General features: G+C 38.2%; 1 protein-coding gene across 2 annotated transcripts in view; it reads right to left on the bottom strand.

Annotated features, from left to right (window-relative positions):
• Positions 1 to 7,223: 7,223 nt before the first annotated feature.
• Positions 7,224 to 17,551, bottom strand: part of LOC145770207 (docking protein 1-like) — a 30,911-nt gene continuing 20,583 nt past the window's right edge. Inside the window, exons 10-11 of one of the 2 annotated variants that reach the window (XM_082581798.1) lie at positions 9,546 to 9,641; positions 7,224 to 9,264 (exon numbers count right to left, since the gene is read on the bottom strand). In XM_082581798.1, coding sequence (XP_082437924.1) covers positions 9,587 to 9,641 — 55 coding nt within the window. In that variant the 3' untranslated portion in view covers positions 7,224 to 9,264; positions 9,546 to 9,586. Of the gene's footprint in view, positions 9,642 to 17,551 lie in introns of both variants that reach the window. The other variant, XM_082581797.1, reaches the window with a different exon arrangement.

The raw sequence follows: 17,551 nt of genomic DNA on the forward strand, positions 1-17,551 counted from the left end.
TTATTGAGTGCCAGTTTCTTCTTCCCATCTATCTTTAAAGTCAATGCCTTTCAAAGAAAACTTCCTTCCTTCCTCCATGATACATGCCCAAGGTTATGAGTCTTTGATCATACTCATACCATCTTACCCCATTTGCCTTTGTAAGTTGTTCAATATTCTCCCTGATCTCTAGCATATCCGTCAGCTCTGGTTTTTTTCTCTTTCCCCGAACTTTTATCTCACACATATTGCCCTTTCCGTTCTTCTCAGAATTACAAGTTCAGTCACTTTTAGCACACATGTCTCGCTGCCGTACAATATTGCAGGCCGCACACAACTCCAATAGACTTTCCCTTTTATTTTTCACGAAATGTTATTGCATTTGTTCGTCCCGACAGCTCAGTTGGTGTTACGGCCAATCTCTATACAAATCAAACGTCATATAAAAACCGTTCAGGTCTACTGAATATTACGTCATGGAATTTTTCCTAAAAATGAGCCAAAATTGCACCATCGTTCGTAAGACTTGTGTCAAACCTGTTTAAACATGAAACATTGGATCACCACCTTTGAACACCTGTTTGAATTGCGTGACAATGTCTTTCACTATTACGTCACAGTAATGCGTACGTGAGTTTGAGATATTGATATCTATTCTGGTCATTTCGTGAAATGGTTGCTTGAGAATTAGTCGCACATTTAACTGTTTTGCTTAGTGCTTGTCAGCTGGACGAAAATTTCCGTCTTTTATCCAAGTAATCTGTTCTGTAGTGACAAGTTTTAGTGGTGTACGGCGTTGCATTCCTTTTTCGACAGCCAGGTGGCTAATTTTACAGAAATACAATTTTGAATAGACGTTTCAAAGGAGTGTTTCTTTTTCGGTCATTACATGCAGACGAACGGATTCGGGAATCTTATGTTACAATTTTCCCACGAAGAGATTATGGTTTACCGCTGTGACCAGTTGGTTCATCTGACTTTACAACAAAACTGCAAGATCAAGCGGTTCTAACTTGACTGTAAGGATGTGACTTTGGGCAACGCATTTCAAGGACTATTTTTCATTTAGCGGCACCTAGTGGATGGCATACTTCACAGACAAGGACACTTCAACAATCGAAAAGTAAACTCAGTGACAGGGCCTGCGTCAGTGATTAAAAGTAGGACCATGTGACCAACCTCTTGTTCCCTTTCCAAAATCCCATAGTGGTCCCCTATGTTTAGTGATGGCCCATCACTGATGGGTCTTAAAAATAAGACAAGAAAGCGTTAGGTTATAGCCGCAAACTTTTTATATGTAAAGAAAAATTCATATGTATTATGTTAACAGAGATTAAAACAATTTTAAGATTTTAAAAATAGTAAATTTTAATAAAGACTAAATAGGCCGACAATGCAGTAGCGGATCTGGATAGAAGTTTGGGAAGAACCAGACTCTTAATACTGTAAAACAAAATTTATAAGATAGGCTAAATGGACAATGCAAAGTTCGAAAGGATAGTTGGAAAATGGGTGTGGGGATCTCTTTGCCCCCCAAAAAAATTTCACAAATGTGATCTTGTTTTAGTCACTTTTTTGCGCAATACTGTATGTAACTATAAACCGTTTTGTGGGTAACTAAATTCATCACAAATTAGATATGGGTAAAATGTTTGTTTTGAATACTTCGATATACCGGATTGCATAGGGCTACCATACGTCCTCTTTTAAGAGGATTTGTCCTCCTTTTTCAAGAAAAACTAACTGTCCTCCGAACACTAAAAAATGCTCAAATGTCTTCTTTTTTGACAGTTTGGGTTTTCTTGCTTGTATTTTCAACGGGATTATGTTGCTTGGTCGATGACGTTTCAGCGACGGCTTGTAGGCTATTTGTTTTCTAAACATTTTGTATAGGCTATCAATGTAACATGCCAATTTATTAATTCTACAAGAAATTGGCGCATTTTATAAAACTGTTGTTGAACGTTCATTGCCTGGTTCACTGTAAGATATTAAACGACATTTTAAAGGCCATGCTCACACTTTCACAAAAAACTATTCTTTTACCTAGGCTACATACGTTTTATATTGATACAACGCTTGTAGACATTGTTGATTACCAACTCAGTTTGGTTCGTTTGTTTCTTGAAACAAATCGAAACGAATGTCTATAAGTGCAATGTGTATAACACCTAACCTCCAGCAAAAGAAATCGTGGCATGGATAGGCCTAGGGGAAGGTCGGGACCTGCGAGCCACTTTTTTCTTTTAGATGCGTATCTTCTACGTTTCTCAATATTTTTCTCTAAAAATTGGTTTTGCAATGCCTTGTAGTGCTACCTACTCTGCAGCAAAAGCACAAGTTATTATTTCAGCAAATGTTTAATTTACGATCAAAAACATAAACACGTGCCAAGCGTCTTATCGCACCCCACATGTGGGGAGCGATAAGACACGTGTCGGGAGCGATAAGCCACAATTGCAATAAGCCAAAAAATGTAGTATTTTAGCGAAGAAGTCACTTCACCATATCAAAAATACAATTCTAAAACATAGTTATATTATTTATGTGTCAAATCAATCTTCAAGCCAGCTTCCAAGCTTTAAATTTTGAAATAAGCGACGGAGATTTTTCAAATGATTCCTTGGGATGAGTTGTCAGAATTTTCATGTGAAATAGCATAATTAATAGTAGCAAACGAAACAAAAGTCAGAATTGTGATATATCCTAATGGAAAGGTGTGAAAAGCAAAAAATGATGTCATATGACACTTTAACATCTACTATCACAGGCACTTATCATGACTTACAGGTCCCAACACAAGGTGGACTCAAGGCTCCCTACCTGATCTTTCAGAAATGAAATAACAGCTGAAAAAAAAACTAACATTGCTATCTAAAAAAACTTTCAGCTTAATCTCATCATAAATACATCACCTACCATTACAAAAAAGTTCATGAACATTTCTTGCATAACAAATGAGTTATTTTAAAACACATTCAGTCAAAAAAATTTACTTTTTTACCACAAAACCTATAATTGCACCTTTATTTTTAGTACAATTTTGACCAAAGGATTGTGGGAAAGTTATCCAAGCACAAAAAATATAATGACGTCAAAAATTGCAAAAAGAATACTTTATATTAAAAAAAAGAGGGGTGGATCATCGCTCCCACCATGATCATGGGTCCCGACCTTCCCAGCTTTGCAAGGAGAGGGACAGATTTTTAGTTCACGTCATTTTTAGCATCTTAACCAGTGCTTTATTCGAGGGTATACGGCGGTATAGGCTACGCAGTATACTCTCTGCTTTTTCTAGCAACTGTAGTATACTCTCTGGTTTTCCAAAGTTAGTGCTCATGCTATCCTTACTGATTCTTGACAACTGCAAGATCCCAAATTTGTAAAGAGGATAAATATGTAGATGCCTCTCGGTAGGCTGTTTAGAATGTATTTATAGAAAAATAAACAATTTTGTACCTCTCGTCCAATTTTGATGTTGATAATTCATGTTATAAAAATTAGTATTTGTGTATTAAGTTGTGTTGTTGTGTAAGTTGTGTATTGTATTATATTGCATTGTATTGTATATTATATTGTAGTGTATTGTATTGCAAGTTGTGTATTACTTTTCATTTTGGCAAATCTGGCAGTAGCCTATACCCTTTGCTTTTTTTACGAATACAGCACTGATCTTAACGGTTATGTGCAGTCTACTGTTTTAATTATAGCGTGCTGCATCATTTAATGATTTTGCTCTTATAATATTGCACACCAAAATAAACCAATCAACAACAATGGCAAGGAAGGGCATCATGCTATGTTATAATGATGTAGGCACCTCCAGTGCTGTATTCGTAAAAAAAGCACAGGGCATACGGTCAGATTTACCAAAATGAATAATAATGCACAACTTGCAAAATACTTATCTTTATTCTACCATAACATAAATTATCAACATTAAAATTGGATGAGAAGTACAAAATTGTTTATTTTTCTATGAATACATTCCAAACGGCCTGCCAAGAGGAATCTACATCTTTATCCTCTTTATAAATCTGGCATCTTGTATTCTTAGCTAATCGGTGGTTTAGCAGCCAGGATCTTACTTATTTTTTAGCGGTAAATTGAGCCACAGGTGGTCCATTGTAATTAATAAACATCAAACAGCCCACATTATCAATGAGAAAAGATGCTCTTAAACCTGTGATAATATTGTTCATTAAACTGAAACCACGTTGACATTCTGCTGGCGAACAAGGTAAAGTTGAAATAGCTGTCAAGAGAAGCTTCAAATTATTGGGCACAATTTCAACTTTTTCATTGTCACTTAATCCTTGAATTGACCGTATTTCATCAATGCCAAAACGTCTACAAATTCTTCTCACCTCTGCTTCTCCATGACGCAAATTTCCTATCATGTTTTTCAGGTTGCAAGTTAGCAATATCAACTAGTAACTGACCATTGGCAGTGTCGGCATTAGCGCAAAGTCTCATTTGCATTCTGCTGCCAATGCTCTGAATGAATTCATTCGCGTAAATTAGCACCATTTTAGAATTCTATATCAGAGGAATATTTCTGAACATTAAATTGTCCTTCGCTGCTAAAGCCAACTGTGTTTTTTTTCTCCCGGATTTTCCTTGAAACTCTCATTAATTCGTATTATCCTTTTTATTAAAAGTTCGGCTCTAGGTAAAGTTGTACTTTGAGACTGAAGTTCAATGAATGACATGGATAATTCTTGCCGAGCATCATACATGAGGAATCAGTAAGGACAGCATACGCACTCTCTTTGGAAAACCAGAGGGTATAGGCTACTATTAGTTGCTCGAAAAAGCAGAGAGTACCGTATACTGCGTATACCGCCGTATACCCGCGAATACAGCACTGGGCACCTCCTGTGATACAGAATTTTGCGTCTTGAATATTATTTTGAGGCAGAAATGAAAGATTATAGTTAGGCTAAAAGCGAATAGCTGAAATGGGTATATCGTATTGCAAAATGTGCAGTATCTTAGGCTACATGACTTTAAAAGGGCACCATTGCCCGCTATCCACAGAAAAATTGAGGGCAGGGGGGCATCCGCCTGCCCTGCCCCACCGCTTCCGGCGCCCCTGATTCCTTGTTGAAAAAAGTTAAGGCTTGGCTACCTGGAGATCGTGCCTGATTTGTCACATTTTTGCGATCGTGGCTGTCTGACTGAAACTGTCTAAAAATTAAGTATTTTTTTCACTTTTTGCTGACTCTTAATAATATAAAATCGTTTGCTGTCTAAAGGAAGCACTAGAAATGAGAAAAAATAAGTAAAACGTTCAGTCAACCTGTTTTCTTTTTGGTAACTTTGCTACGTATTCTGTAATTTTCGGCCTATACTGTAATGATTTAAAATGATGTAAACGATTTTTCAAGCGTAAAATTCTACTTGCTGGCAAAACGCGCCCTCTTTTTAGGCGATGAAAATATGGTAGGCCTAATATTGCATTATTTTTTTGTGACATAAAAGCTTTTTACTCCCTTTTCTAAAATTATGCAATATGCATGCCCAAGGTCGCTAGTTAGATGAATATATGTGGTTGAGCGAGCAAAGCCATCGAGGACTTTTGCAAGAATGGAAAATAATTGTAGCCTATTAGGGAACGTTCAAATATTACGTAACGCTTTTTTTCCGAATTTTTGACCCCCCCTCCCCCATGTAACGCCAACGTAACGCTTTTTCAACCCCCCCCCCTCCCCCATGTAACGCTTTTTCAGTACAAATTCAGCCCAAAAAGTACCATTCCGTACTCGAAAGCGTTACGTAACGTTTTGCTTGAACCCCCTTCCCCCCGATGTGACGCTAACGTAACGCTTTGCATAAACCCCCCCCTCCCCCTCGAAGGCGTTACGTAATATTTGAACGTTCCCTTAAATGTTACCGGTAGGCTACATGTAAAATTATATAACAAAAAACACTGCACGAACTAAATATGCGTGGGTCCCTAGATGGAGGGGCCCACAGTCAGGGGTTTGAAAAACAGTAAATACGACCTTGCATGTTTTAAGCTATAAATTTTAGCGAGTTTTGTTGCAGTTTTTTTTAAACCGTTAAAAGACATTAAACATATTAAAACAAGTGGGCTTCCAAGCAGCGGTGCCTCTCCCCCGGTCGGCTGACACGACCCTGATTCAAAGCTTCTACAACAATGCAAAACTGCTGGGATTAAGCTCTCAAAGATAGATTTGACGTCTTCATTGTTGGATTGACGGTGGAAACCGCGATATATTGATGTTTACTTGAACAAATTTATCGCAGAAAAACAAATAATTATTGCTTGTTAGGAAATTAACATCGACCTAAAAAAAATTTTAGTGGCAGAAGGTCACGGTTACTTTGAGCGAAACCACCACGGTCTTGATGGTGTCAATAAAATAAAAGCAAAAAAAATGACACCATTTTCTTCCTTTTATTTGACATCAACCATGTAACGCGGTATGACGGTTTCAACAACAGCACTTGACCACTGCCTGCCATCAGCTGTTCCCCATATTAAGGGAGCAGGAGACTTGATGTTCCTTCCCTGCTGTCTCGTGTTGCATCTGTGATTCACAGTATAGGCCACTGAACGTTGTGGCAATGGGCGCAAAATGAAACATAGTTATTATAATATTATTACAAACGCGTCATATAGCGACTGCATAACCACCGGCAGTGCGCTCCCACAAGTTTGCCAACGAGCGTCAATTCCAAAAAAAGTGAATATCGAAATTTTACTGTCATTAAAGTCAAAGAGTTTTGATGCAAAAGATCGTTTTGCTCGGGGACTTGAACGATTTATTTTCGACTAACAAAGCATTGCGTGGTGAGAATTTGTGGTCATTTCTACAGCACAAACAAAGTCACAATCGGTCAGTGACATCATAAGTATGAACGTTCCTAAAGCCAAAACGGAAAATACGTGAGAGAGCTTGAGAAAACACTTACAAGATACATTCACCGTTTTTCTTTAGTTTTTAAACCGAGACAAACGGAAGGTAGATGACAAGTGTTTTGTAAAGTAAAAAAAACAGCTAGTGAAAAATACGGAATAGTTTCTGCGAAAAAAATACTTCTAAAACACTAATAACACGTGCGAACTCTGAAGTACCACCCTCAGTTATTCGGCCTCACCAGTAGCTCTGCACTTCTGCAGGTAGACAAGCAAAAAAAACGAAAATTCAAAACTGAATTTTCTGAGTCAGCATGAACTTTCTTCAGATGGCACCGACATGTCAACAAACTTCATCGAAGTTTATGTCGATTCAATTTTATTTGACAAAAATGGGATGGTTTCTGAAAAACGTGAGCAATAAAAGCAAAATGTTTCTCTTAGCACATAAACTTAGTTCTTTTACATTGATTAAACGTCTGCAAACGTTCAAAAATAACTGGTTTTGTAATCTGAAAACACGGGGAACTGAACAGAGTTTGAGCTGCAATGGAAAATCACAAAAAAAATACAAAACTTGTTTAAATAAACAAAAAATGCATAAAATCATCAATAAACATAAAATTGAAAGCAGTCACTTAAAAGAGTAATTATGAAGAAATATCGATTAATGTACAAACTTACAATGGCACATAAAACACCCTATGCAATGCATACGCTTTTTAATCTCTTGCTATTTCATGTAAAATCACGGCAATAATCTCAGCTTCACCTAACACGGTATTGCACTGCAAGCAAAGCATTTTCTCGTGAATTGACAACGCTTAACGTTATTCCATCGTTAGGCAATGTTGAATGCAATCAATACTTTACTAAAAAAACTTGTGATGGAGCTTGTTATTGGTACAGTCCACGTATAATCTCAATTAAGGGTTGCCGGTTGCCAAAAAAGTAAAATCTATCAGGCATTCCATAACAATATTAGGTGGGAAACGTTCAGTTTTAAGATTGTTGTTTTTTTAGTGAACACAGCATTGACATGTGCAAGTTGGAGGTATAAAGTAATATTTCAGAGTGAAGTCACAATCTGAGTCAGAAATATGGTTGAAAATAAACGGTTCATGTATAAAACCTTTGCAATAATAACCAGCCAATCTCATCCGCTTCTAAAGCGCGAAAAAAAACACTGCAGTAAAGGGCATTCAACTCCAAAGACGCTCAGTGGAAAGAACACGATTGACGAAGACAACTGCTTCAAGTTTGAATATAAATAAGAAAACAAACGCATGTTACCGACAAGGCAGGATGGCAAGTCTTCAACAATTTTTCCATTTCCAATCCTAAGATTACTAACAATAATGTTTACGTCCAAGACCGTGTATGCGGGGACGTGCAAAGAACTGCAATTTCGTTAAACTTGCAAATAAGTTTTAGTTTCGAGCAGCTCTGCGATACAGGCTCAGGCTAGAAGACAAATCACAATGACAAGGAAGACTACAGAGCCCCAAGGAGTTGCATGAAACGTTCCCAACTATCGATCTTACGCTGAATCTGCTAATTCGGTTCATGAAAATAAAGTAAAAAGTGAAGTGGCACCTTCATAACCTCGCCACACCGGCCTGTGTTTTGCATTAATTCAATGACTGTTTGAGATTCGTCATTCTAAAAAAGACATTGCTAGCTGGTGTTAACCGCTGGTCAACATATAAACAAGCGGTTGCGGCTTATGTGGTCACTTTTACCATTTCTATTATTCCCGCGGTTGTGGGAAAAACACTGTAACCGCAAGGTTTCTAATTCGGTTTACAAAGTAGTGAAGCAACTGGGATGTGATCATTAGATACACACAATTACTTTCGAAGTCTTACTTGAAGTTTTAAATTATAAAAGTTCTAAGTTTTCTTCAACGCTGAAACAAAACTTAAAGGACACTTCTGGGCGCAAAAACAAAAAACTGAGTAGGCTAACTATGACGGAGCGTACAAGTACGTAAAACAAGTCACAATGTGGACAAGTGAAAGCATAATGTTTGCACATTCGCTGAACCTACTTTGAAGAAAATAGATAATGAATTGAACAATAGAATGAATACGAACACAACATAAACAATCATTTCAAACAATTCTATGTACAAGCTTTTGACAAACAATGTTCATTTAGCAACGATACGTAAGAAATCACACAATAGTATAAAGGCAACAAAGGATCGACCGTATTTCATCAAATGAAGATTTATATTGGATATCTTTAACCCTGTGTCGTCCAACCCGGGTTTCGTGGAAATATTTAAAGGATTCCGTGATTGAATTAACTTCAGCAAGAAATACTGCAATTTTAGCACTGAATGTTACTCTTAGACATTCCGATGTTCCACAAGCTTGTAAGTGTTTGAAAGGAGTCTGTGACCACAAAATGATAAAAGCTAAACCGAAAAGTTGTTACATTTTTTGCATTAAATCAGTTAACGTGATACTATGACAAGGAGAAACGTTACAAATCTTTTAAGAAAACTTTACTGTTGCAGTTTCAATTATGTCCCGTTAAAACAGATTTTTTCAACTTGTAACTTGTTTATTATTCTTCACTTGTTTAAAGTTAAAAAAACATTTGAATCAGCGCTAATCATACTCAATAAAAGACAAGATGATTGCAATAACAGTCGCAAAATAGTGATAAGTACATCGGATTCAGAAGGCGGTAAAGTTGTTGACGTTCCTTCCTCTAACGCTTCACATGATCATAGACCGAATCAGACGGCTGACTGGTTTGGTTGCTTCTGAAGAAAAGCATGAAAAATACAAAGTGATTAGGCGAATCAGTAACAGATATTCAGTTTTGTAAGGCACGAACTAACAACGTAGAACAGGGGTCACCAACTTTTTTTGCATGCGGGCCACTTTGGCACTAAGGATAGCTGTGGCGGGCCGCACTAATAAAATTTTAGGTAGATTGACTCTTAATTTCTCATGCTAAAAAAAACGCATTTTGTACCCAGTATCCAGCGTTACATATTGTTCATATTTATCTTAGAATACCGCAGCAACAAAATTAGTCGAACAACGCTACTGCCACGCCAAGCTCCTTTAACACTTTTGACTTCTTTAACAATGCCTAATAAACGAAGTGACTTGTTTTGCGCATTTATAGCGAGGCGAGCGGTTTCATCAGAATATTCATCGCCAAGCATGAGCGCTGTTGTCACAAAAGATATATTGCAATTAACAGTTTCAGTAAACAAGGAAATGTTTGACACATCGCAATACAGCCAACAATAGTGACCTGCAAACATATCAGCGAAAAATAGGCTGCAATAACAGGGAGAAACCAGGCACCATGAAACAAACGCTTGTGGAAATTACCGAAAAAACATTTCTATCGTAACTCATGAACAGTGTTCCCTCTAAAAAAGCAATGAGTTCATTTTTCATCCTTTTTGTGAGAGTTTATCAAACCGTCTTTCTTTGATTAATTATTAGACAACTGTCACTTGCGGTGCTTATCGGCAGGGTAAGAATTGTTGATTAACAACATTTTGCAGTACTAAGCTAGATATTTTCATAATACAATCAGAAAAAGTCTTTAAATTTATATATATATATAATATTTTGCCAATTTATTATAAATTGAGTTGGCACACCGACCTATTTTGCCAACAAAAACTTGCATAAAGGAAACCAACACTGCTCGTGAAACACAATAACGGTGAAACGCACACTAGTGTTTACATGACATCTACAAACTTAAAATAAGCAACCCTATACTCACAGACAATTTCGAAATTCGAAAACAGACGTTTTAATCAGCCACTGGGACAGTGTGGCTGGACAATGGACAATTGGACATCGCATTGGAATAACTTTAAGCGACCCCCACTTAGAACTACAATCTGATTGGTCGGTCGGTGGAATCGTACGCAAAGCAAAAATATGCTTCCCGGAAAGTATTTTTTGTCGTCATGCTCTTTAACTCCCCAAGGAATGTATTTTTGATTATACTTGTACGCTGATACCTTCCGCAGGCCGCACATAACAGCGTGGCGGGCCGCCAGTTGGTGAACCCTGACGTAAAACATACTTTGTTGTAGTTGACATATCAAACAAATTATATGTGCATGGAGATTGCAGATCCCTAGCCGCTTACCCATGTAGTGTTAAAAATTAATCAGTGCATAAAAAGACACTGCAATGTACGAGTAATTCTTATATACTGTGATAATTTTTTTGGTATTACACCTTTTTAATCTATTAGTCCAGTTGTTGAAGCGAAAAAAAGGGTTGAACCTTGACTTAATTGGTGTAAAGCTGAAACTTTGCACATTGTTTCTGTTGATTATGTACACTGACCAAAAAAAAAATCCCCGTGAAAATCTTTTGGTGAAAAAATGTTATCCGCCTTTTGAAAATCCGCCATTTTTTTTCTTCTCAAATTGGCGGATAAACAAAATTTGATTATTTTCCAAAGTATCGTCATACTACGGCTTCTTTAAAATATGATATTATTATTGTCACAATTAATAAGCAAGTAGGTACTCAATAACAACTATATTTCACTTTAAATGAAGTGACATTAACAAAATATTATATAATTGCCTACGATAATGTATAACGCAGGGCGCTACATCAATATATGGTCAATAATCAATATTTGACCCCAGAAAATTCCTACAAAAGGTTTTCCAACACTTTTTCTAGTATTTATCATCAAGAATAAAATATTAAAAATCTTGGAGAATCACCGGAAAGTTGTCAATTTTCAAGATGGCCGCCAAAACAGTATAGTGACAATAATTCACTTAATATTCATGCTAGAGCTGTAATTCTGGCGTCTATCCCTGGGTTTAAGATGGTAAGGAATTTATAAAAACAAATCAAAATGAAATTAACTCATTAGTTCAATGGAAAGACTTATATGAAACAAAACCAATAGTGAAACACTGGCAGTACAAGAATCACACACCACTTATTGAGTTACAGTAGAATTTGCCTATAGTGACACCTGAAGGGACCGCGGAAAAAGTGTCACCATAACCGAAGTGTCACTATAGTCGAATTCTAATCAACTGTTGCGTATGCAAACGGGACTTTGCAACAAGTGTCACTATAGGCGAAGTGTCACTATAGCCAAAGTCACTATAGGCGAATTCTACTGTATTTACATTCAGTTGCTTAATAAGTCCTGGTCATCATCTTCATCCAGTAATGACTGATTGTACGTATTGTCACAGGCATCAAGTTGCACTGTCCACATGCTGAGGTACAGGATAGATTATTCTGCCTACAGCTACACCTGGCAGTTGTGCAGTTGCAGTGCATAATCTATAAGAGGGAATCTGGGGCCGCATTCATATCCGACTCTGTTGTCACAAACTGACTGCCTTCCAACCCCACCGCAAGTTTCCATATCACTCTCCTGTCCTAGTCAGACCATTATTTTGTAGTAAACCCTTAGACAGTGAAATTTTGTTGATGACTCAGTAGGTGGTAGGCGTTCTGGTGTCACAAATGATTGGAAAGAGACTACTTTTTTTCTTAGTACTCTGTAGCACAATGACGAGAGGGAATCCGTCTGCGTGCCCCCAAAAATCACAGCCATCGCTTGACAATCTTTGTTCACAATGGATGCTGCTGTCTTCTTTGGAAGAAGGAAGTAATTGGCACAGTCTTTCAGAGTAGTATCACCCTTTACCAGCTTGTGAAAGATAGATTTTCTTACCCACACCAAAAATTCTTGATGTTGTGTCACATCCAGTGTAGGCATGTAGAAAAAGTAAATGGGAACATAATTCTTCTCCCATCACCATTTTCAGTTCGTTTATATCAGTGTTTCCCAAACTTTTTTTACTAACGCCCCCCTGGACAACGAACAGAGAATGAAAAGCCCCCTTCGACAAAAAAAATAAAACCAAAGTTATTTTCCATTCATCACAACTTAAAGTCCAACTCTAATGAGACGGATGAGGTTGGTGCAATGTCATCAGCCTCTTGATATCGGGTTCCAGTTTGGATAGGAACAGTCTTAAGTCTCCCCCGTCTAACTATGTCAAGACGATTTCTTTTGTTATCCAGAAGCGTAGTCACGGCACTGAAAGCACGCTCCACCAAGCATGAGCTGGAAAAGGCAATGATAAAAACTTTGACCCGATTCCACACGTGAGGGTATTTCTCTTTGATTTGGTTCTGTAGCCAGAACGATTGATACGAGATATTGAACTTTGGTTTGAGTTCAAAATCGCTTTGCAATGTGATCAGTTCCTCCTCAAGAATTCCATGGTCGGAAATATCACAGAATGGGTCGATTATCCAGTCAGGGATTTCTAACTGGAATACATCCTGGAATCGAACTCCCATGTCTTTGTGCACTTCTTGAAGATGATTGCTGTAGGTCTCTACATCAACATCAGATATGCCTCTGTCACTGGTATCAAGTTGATGTAAGCTTGAGAATTGGAAAAATTCTCGTCTAGCTAAATTTCGTTGATACAACACTAGCTTATTACTGAACCCAGACAGTGCCGATTTCACCTTGATTAAATTTACTTCATTACCCTGAAGGGATAAATTCAATTCATTGAAGTTGGAAAATATGTCTGACAAGTAGGCGATATCATTTCTCACAACCAGGACGTCATTCCCAAGGCCAGGGTCACAACTCTGTAGAAATTCCACGACAGTTTCAAACAGCGAATAAAATCGTGCAAGGCAATTTCCCTTGGAAAGCCATCGTACTTCGGTGTGGAGTAGTAAGCGCTCAAAAGCTTTATCATTCTCATTGCACAATCGTTTGAATAAGCGTGTGTTCAGAGCGTGCGCTTTAATTTTATTCACTGCTTTGATGACAGTCTTCAAAGATAGATTAAGACGAACGCTCATATTTTTGGCCACCAAATGCTGCCGATGAATTACACAGTGAATTGTGAGCATGTGGGAATTTGTTGCTTTTAGGAATGCGTTGAAACCACGGTAACGGCCTACCATAGATGGGGCATCATCAGTTGCACACGCCATGATGTTGGTCAGTGGAATTTGATATTTTTCAAAATATGTTTTGACTTCTTGAAATACTGTCTCACCCAAGGTATCCGTATCCAGAGATAAAGCCATTGCCAGCTCTTCATTTAAGACTCCATCGTGCACAAAACGAACATATCCAAGTAACAGTGATTCATTTCCTGGCAAAGTAGACTCGTCCAGTTGGAGACTGAACTCTGTATCCCTGATTATGCTGCACAACCTAGCTTCTATATCGGTAGCCATCTCATCAATCCGTCTTTGTACAGTATTATTACTCAGAGGAATTGACTTAATAACTGTAGAAGATGCCTTGTGATGTAAAACAGTGTCCAAAACTTCCTCACTATCTTGTCTCATGACCACACTCCCGCGTAATTATGACAGATTGCTACCACCTTTTGTGTTTGTTCGTCAGTTGTTGCTTGTACGCAGTTCAGTACAGTTTTATTGAATTTCAGTCATTTATTATTAACATTTTACGAATAATTGTTTTGTTTAGATGAATTAAGATATTTTCCTGAAGAGGGCAGAAAGTTTTGCCGAAAACGTTTGAAATTATGTATCTATTTCATTTCTGTATTAATTTTGAATTATGCAATTCAATGTTATTAAGTTGTTATCAATTGTCTGTCTATGGTTTTATCTGGATGAATTTTTGATAAATGTTCGGAAAGTCTGGAAGGTTTCATCACTTCATTAGAAAACACTTTATTGCATAGCAAACACATCGGTTGCAATTCAGAACCTGGGGCTGGGATAAATCCATATTGAAGGTAGCTTATACTGTATCGTCTACATTTTCGTTTCTCAAAACTCATTGTAGCAATCTTATAGCCTATTTAGCTTATTGCAGATGATTGTTCTAAAAATATTTCATATTTATTCGACTCAATATATCAGTAACCTACAAAATTGTAAGCAAACTACTGAATTTTATTAAAATACTATAGGCCTTGATGACATAGTAGTGCTCTTCCACATCCAAGCATTTCTTATTCTTACTGCACTAATTTATTCAAATCAAATGATTCTGACCATAACATCACTGCGTAGGGTGGTAGGCAATATTGCTCTGGGTCTGGCTGCAGTTGCAATTTTCCAATCTCACCAGTGAATGAAAACCTAATTATGACGTCACAAAGTTAGAAGAATGGAATTCGCATTTCTAATACAGTAGGTACACTGAAAACTCGCTCGATCAAAATACTCTCGGATTGTAAGATCGGATTTGCATAATCACAGTGCTTCAAAGTAAGTCATGCGTTACGACCTCAGCAAACTTGTAAGGCACTGCGAAGCGACGTTGCCAACATAATTGCCACAATATCTGCCTCAGAGCTAGTATACTTGTATAGTCACTGTCTTCTTGTATTTCTTTGAAGTGAAGCATGACCAAAAAATGCTTTGCAATCCTCTTCTTGTAACTGCCCCGATTTACTCTCAGCGCCCCCCAATCGCCCACTTTACAGCCAGCGCCCCCTTCATGGTCGCAATCGCACCCAGGGGGGCGCTGGCGCCCACTTTGGGAATCACTGGTTTATATGATACACTTTGTCAGCATTTTTTGCCTTGTCGAAACGGAAATATAGATCTTTGTTTGCTTGTTGCGCATAATGAAGAAGCAGGACCAACAGATCTGTGTCTTTTCCAATCAACGTTGTCGAAAGTGACACTGCACTAGGAACAGCAGCCTTCACAATCAGAACATCAGTGTCCTCTGGGGCATTGATCACTTCGCAGTGTTTACCCCGAAGTGTTTTACTGATCAGGCCGATCATTTTTTGTTTGTTCATGTTCATCATGATTCGAGTTCATGTGCATTAACGTCATCCTCGGCCACAACACCATTCACAATATTCCTCAGGGTTTGATCCTGAAAAAAAGGTACATAACCAGCCAGTGATGTCTTCTGCGCTTCATTGGCAAAGCGGAGTTGCATGATTTCAATCCTAGTCTTCTCTGTGATGTTGAGTTGTGATATGTTGTGCCTTGGAATCATAGGGTTTGCTTTCTGACCCGGTGTCAAGGCAGCATTTATTCCCATCCCGTGGAAAGTCCCCTTCCCATCCAGGGTGATAATACTATGATCAACCTTGTCAGCTGCAAATAACATTGTACTTTCGAGTAGGTCTATGTTCTCTAGAACAATGAATTCTGATGCTACACAATCAGCTGCATTTTCAAATCTCTGGACTTCTGCGTAAGAAGAACAATATCCCATATTGTGTAAAGTATCAACAAGAAATCTCGACCCGTACAAATGATGTCCTTGAACAGCAAGACCAATTTGCAATGGTGCAATCACAGCTCGTGGTCTGACAGCTTGGACAATACTTGCAACCTTCGCTTTGTGTCTTTTCCTACAAATAAGAAACTCTACATTGGAGCAGGACCAAGATTGAGTATCGGTTGCGTAGCCGAGTGGTGAGAACGTCTGAGCGACGTTCGAAAAGACGTGGGTTCGACACCGCTCCAGGCCACGCGGTTGTGTCTCGGCAAAGACACTTAATGGCAAGCCAAAATAAGGGGAGCAGCTGACTCGAAGACTATATGTCACTTCGCTGCTTCCTGTCGTTTGTTGTATCACATCTGTGATCGCAGTGTTACTGTATGTTATGCATCGCAATGGGCGCAAATAAAATACGAATCACGATTATTATTATTCGGAGGATTTCGGATGTTTTCTCTCTTATAGTGACAATGTCATGAAGGCCCTGACCTTCAGCTATATAAATAGATTCACCGTACTGTTTCTATAATTGGGTTTTCAGATATTTCGATCCATAAGGAAGGCAATCCTCATTTGCTAAAAAATTCTTCATTTTATATCTGAGGTCTGATATCGGTAACTGTTCTTCATCATTCTGTTCAAGATGGGAACACATCTTTAGAAATGCCTGGTCCTGTTCCTCATCCTTCGGTCGCCCAGATTTTCGACGTTTGCCTCAGGTACTTTGCCGCATTGCAAGGGTACGTTAAATCCATATATAAAATTAACACTACAAGAATGATGGTATAAACAGTCTGCAACATGCAAATTGCCACCGTAATATTCAACACGACCTTTCAGTCACGGCGAATGACCAATCGTCAGAACGTCTCGCACAACACTCCAATATAACTATTTAGTCCTTACAAAAACATCTGTTTTAACAAAACTAAAGCCTGGTCTGTCCGTGAGAACTCGAGTCCCACAAAACAAACAATGAGTCTCACTGTCGAAATTAGCATCAAGAATTCGAACACTTCGTTTCCTTGTGACGCAGGACCCACTTTCCTCTCTGTTTTTCTTAAGCTGTATATCGATTGGGTTGGTGTAACGTTTACGACAGTCCATGTGTAATTTTCGACCAGCTGTCGCAACAATGTTGTCCCCTCTATGACCGGAATGGCCCGTTTTGGTGAGTCCGATTCGGTGAATCCGATTTGGTGAGTCCGATCCCTATTTAGTGATTTTTTTAATCATTTTTTTATAATTATCGGGTACCGTAGCCTAATTATCATTGCCGTTTTAGGGTTAAGGGTTAGGGGTTAGGGATAGGCGTTAGAGGTTAGGAACTCACCGAATCGGACTCACTGAATAGTAGCAGACCCTCTATGAGTAGGCCTACTGGCAGCATTAATCCCATCAGCACCCTTTTGGCGCAGCATACTGGAGGCTTCAGAAGCTTGAATT

Source organism: Aplidium turbinatum, chromosome 5 (assembly GCF_918807975.1).
Source record: "Aplidium turbinatum chromosome 5, kaAplTurb1.1, whole genome shotgun sequence".
NCBI classification, from domain to species: Eukaryota; Metazoa; Chordata; class Ascidiacea; order Aplousobranchia; family Polyclinidae; genus Aplidium; species Aplidium turbinatum.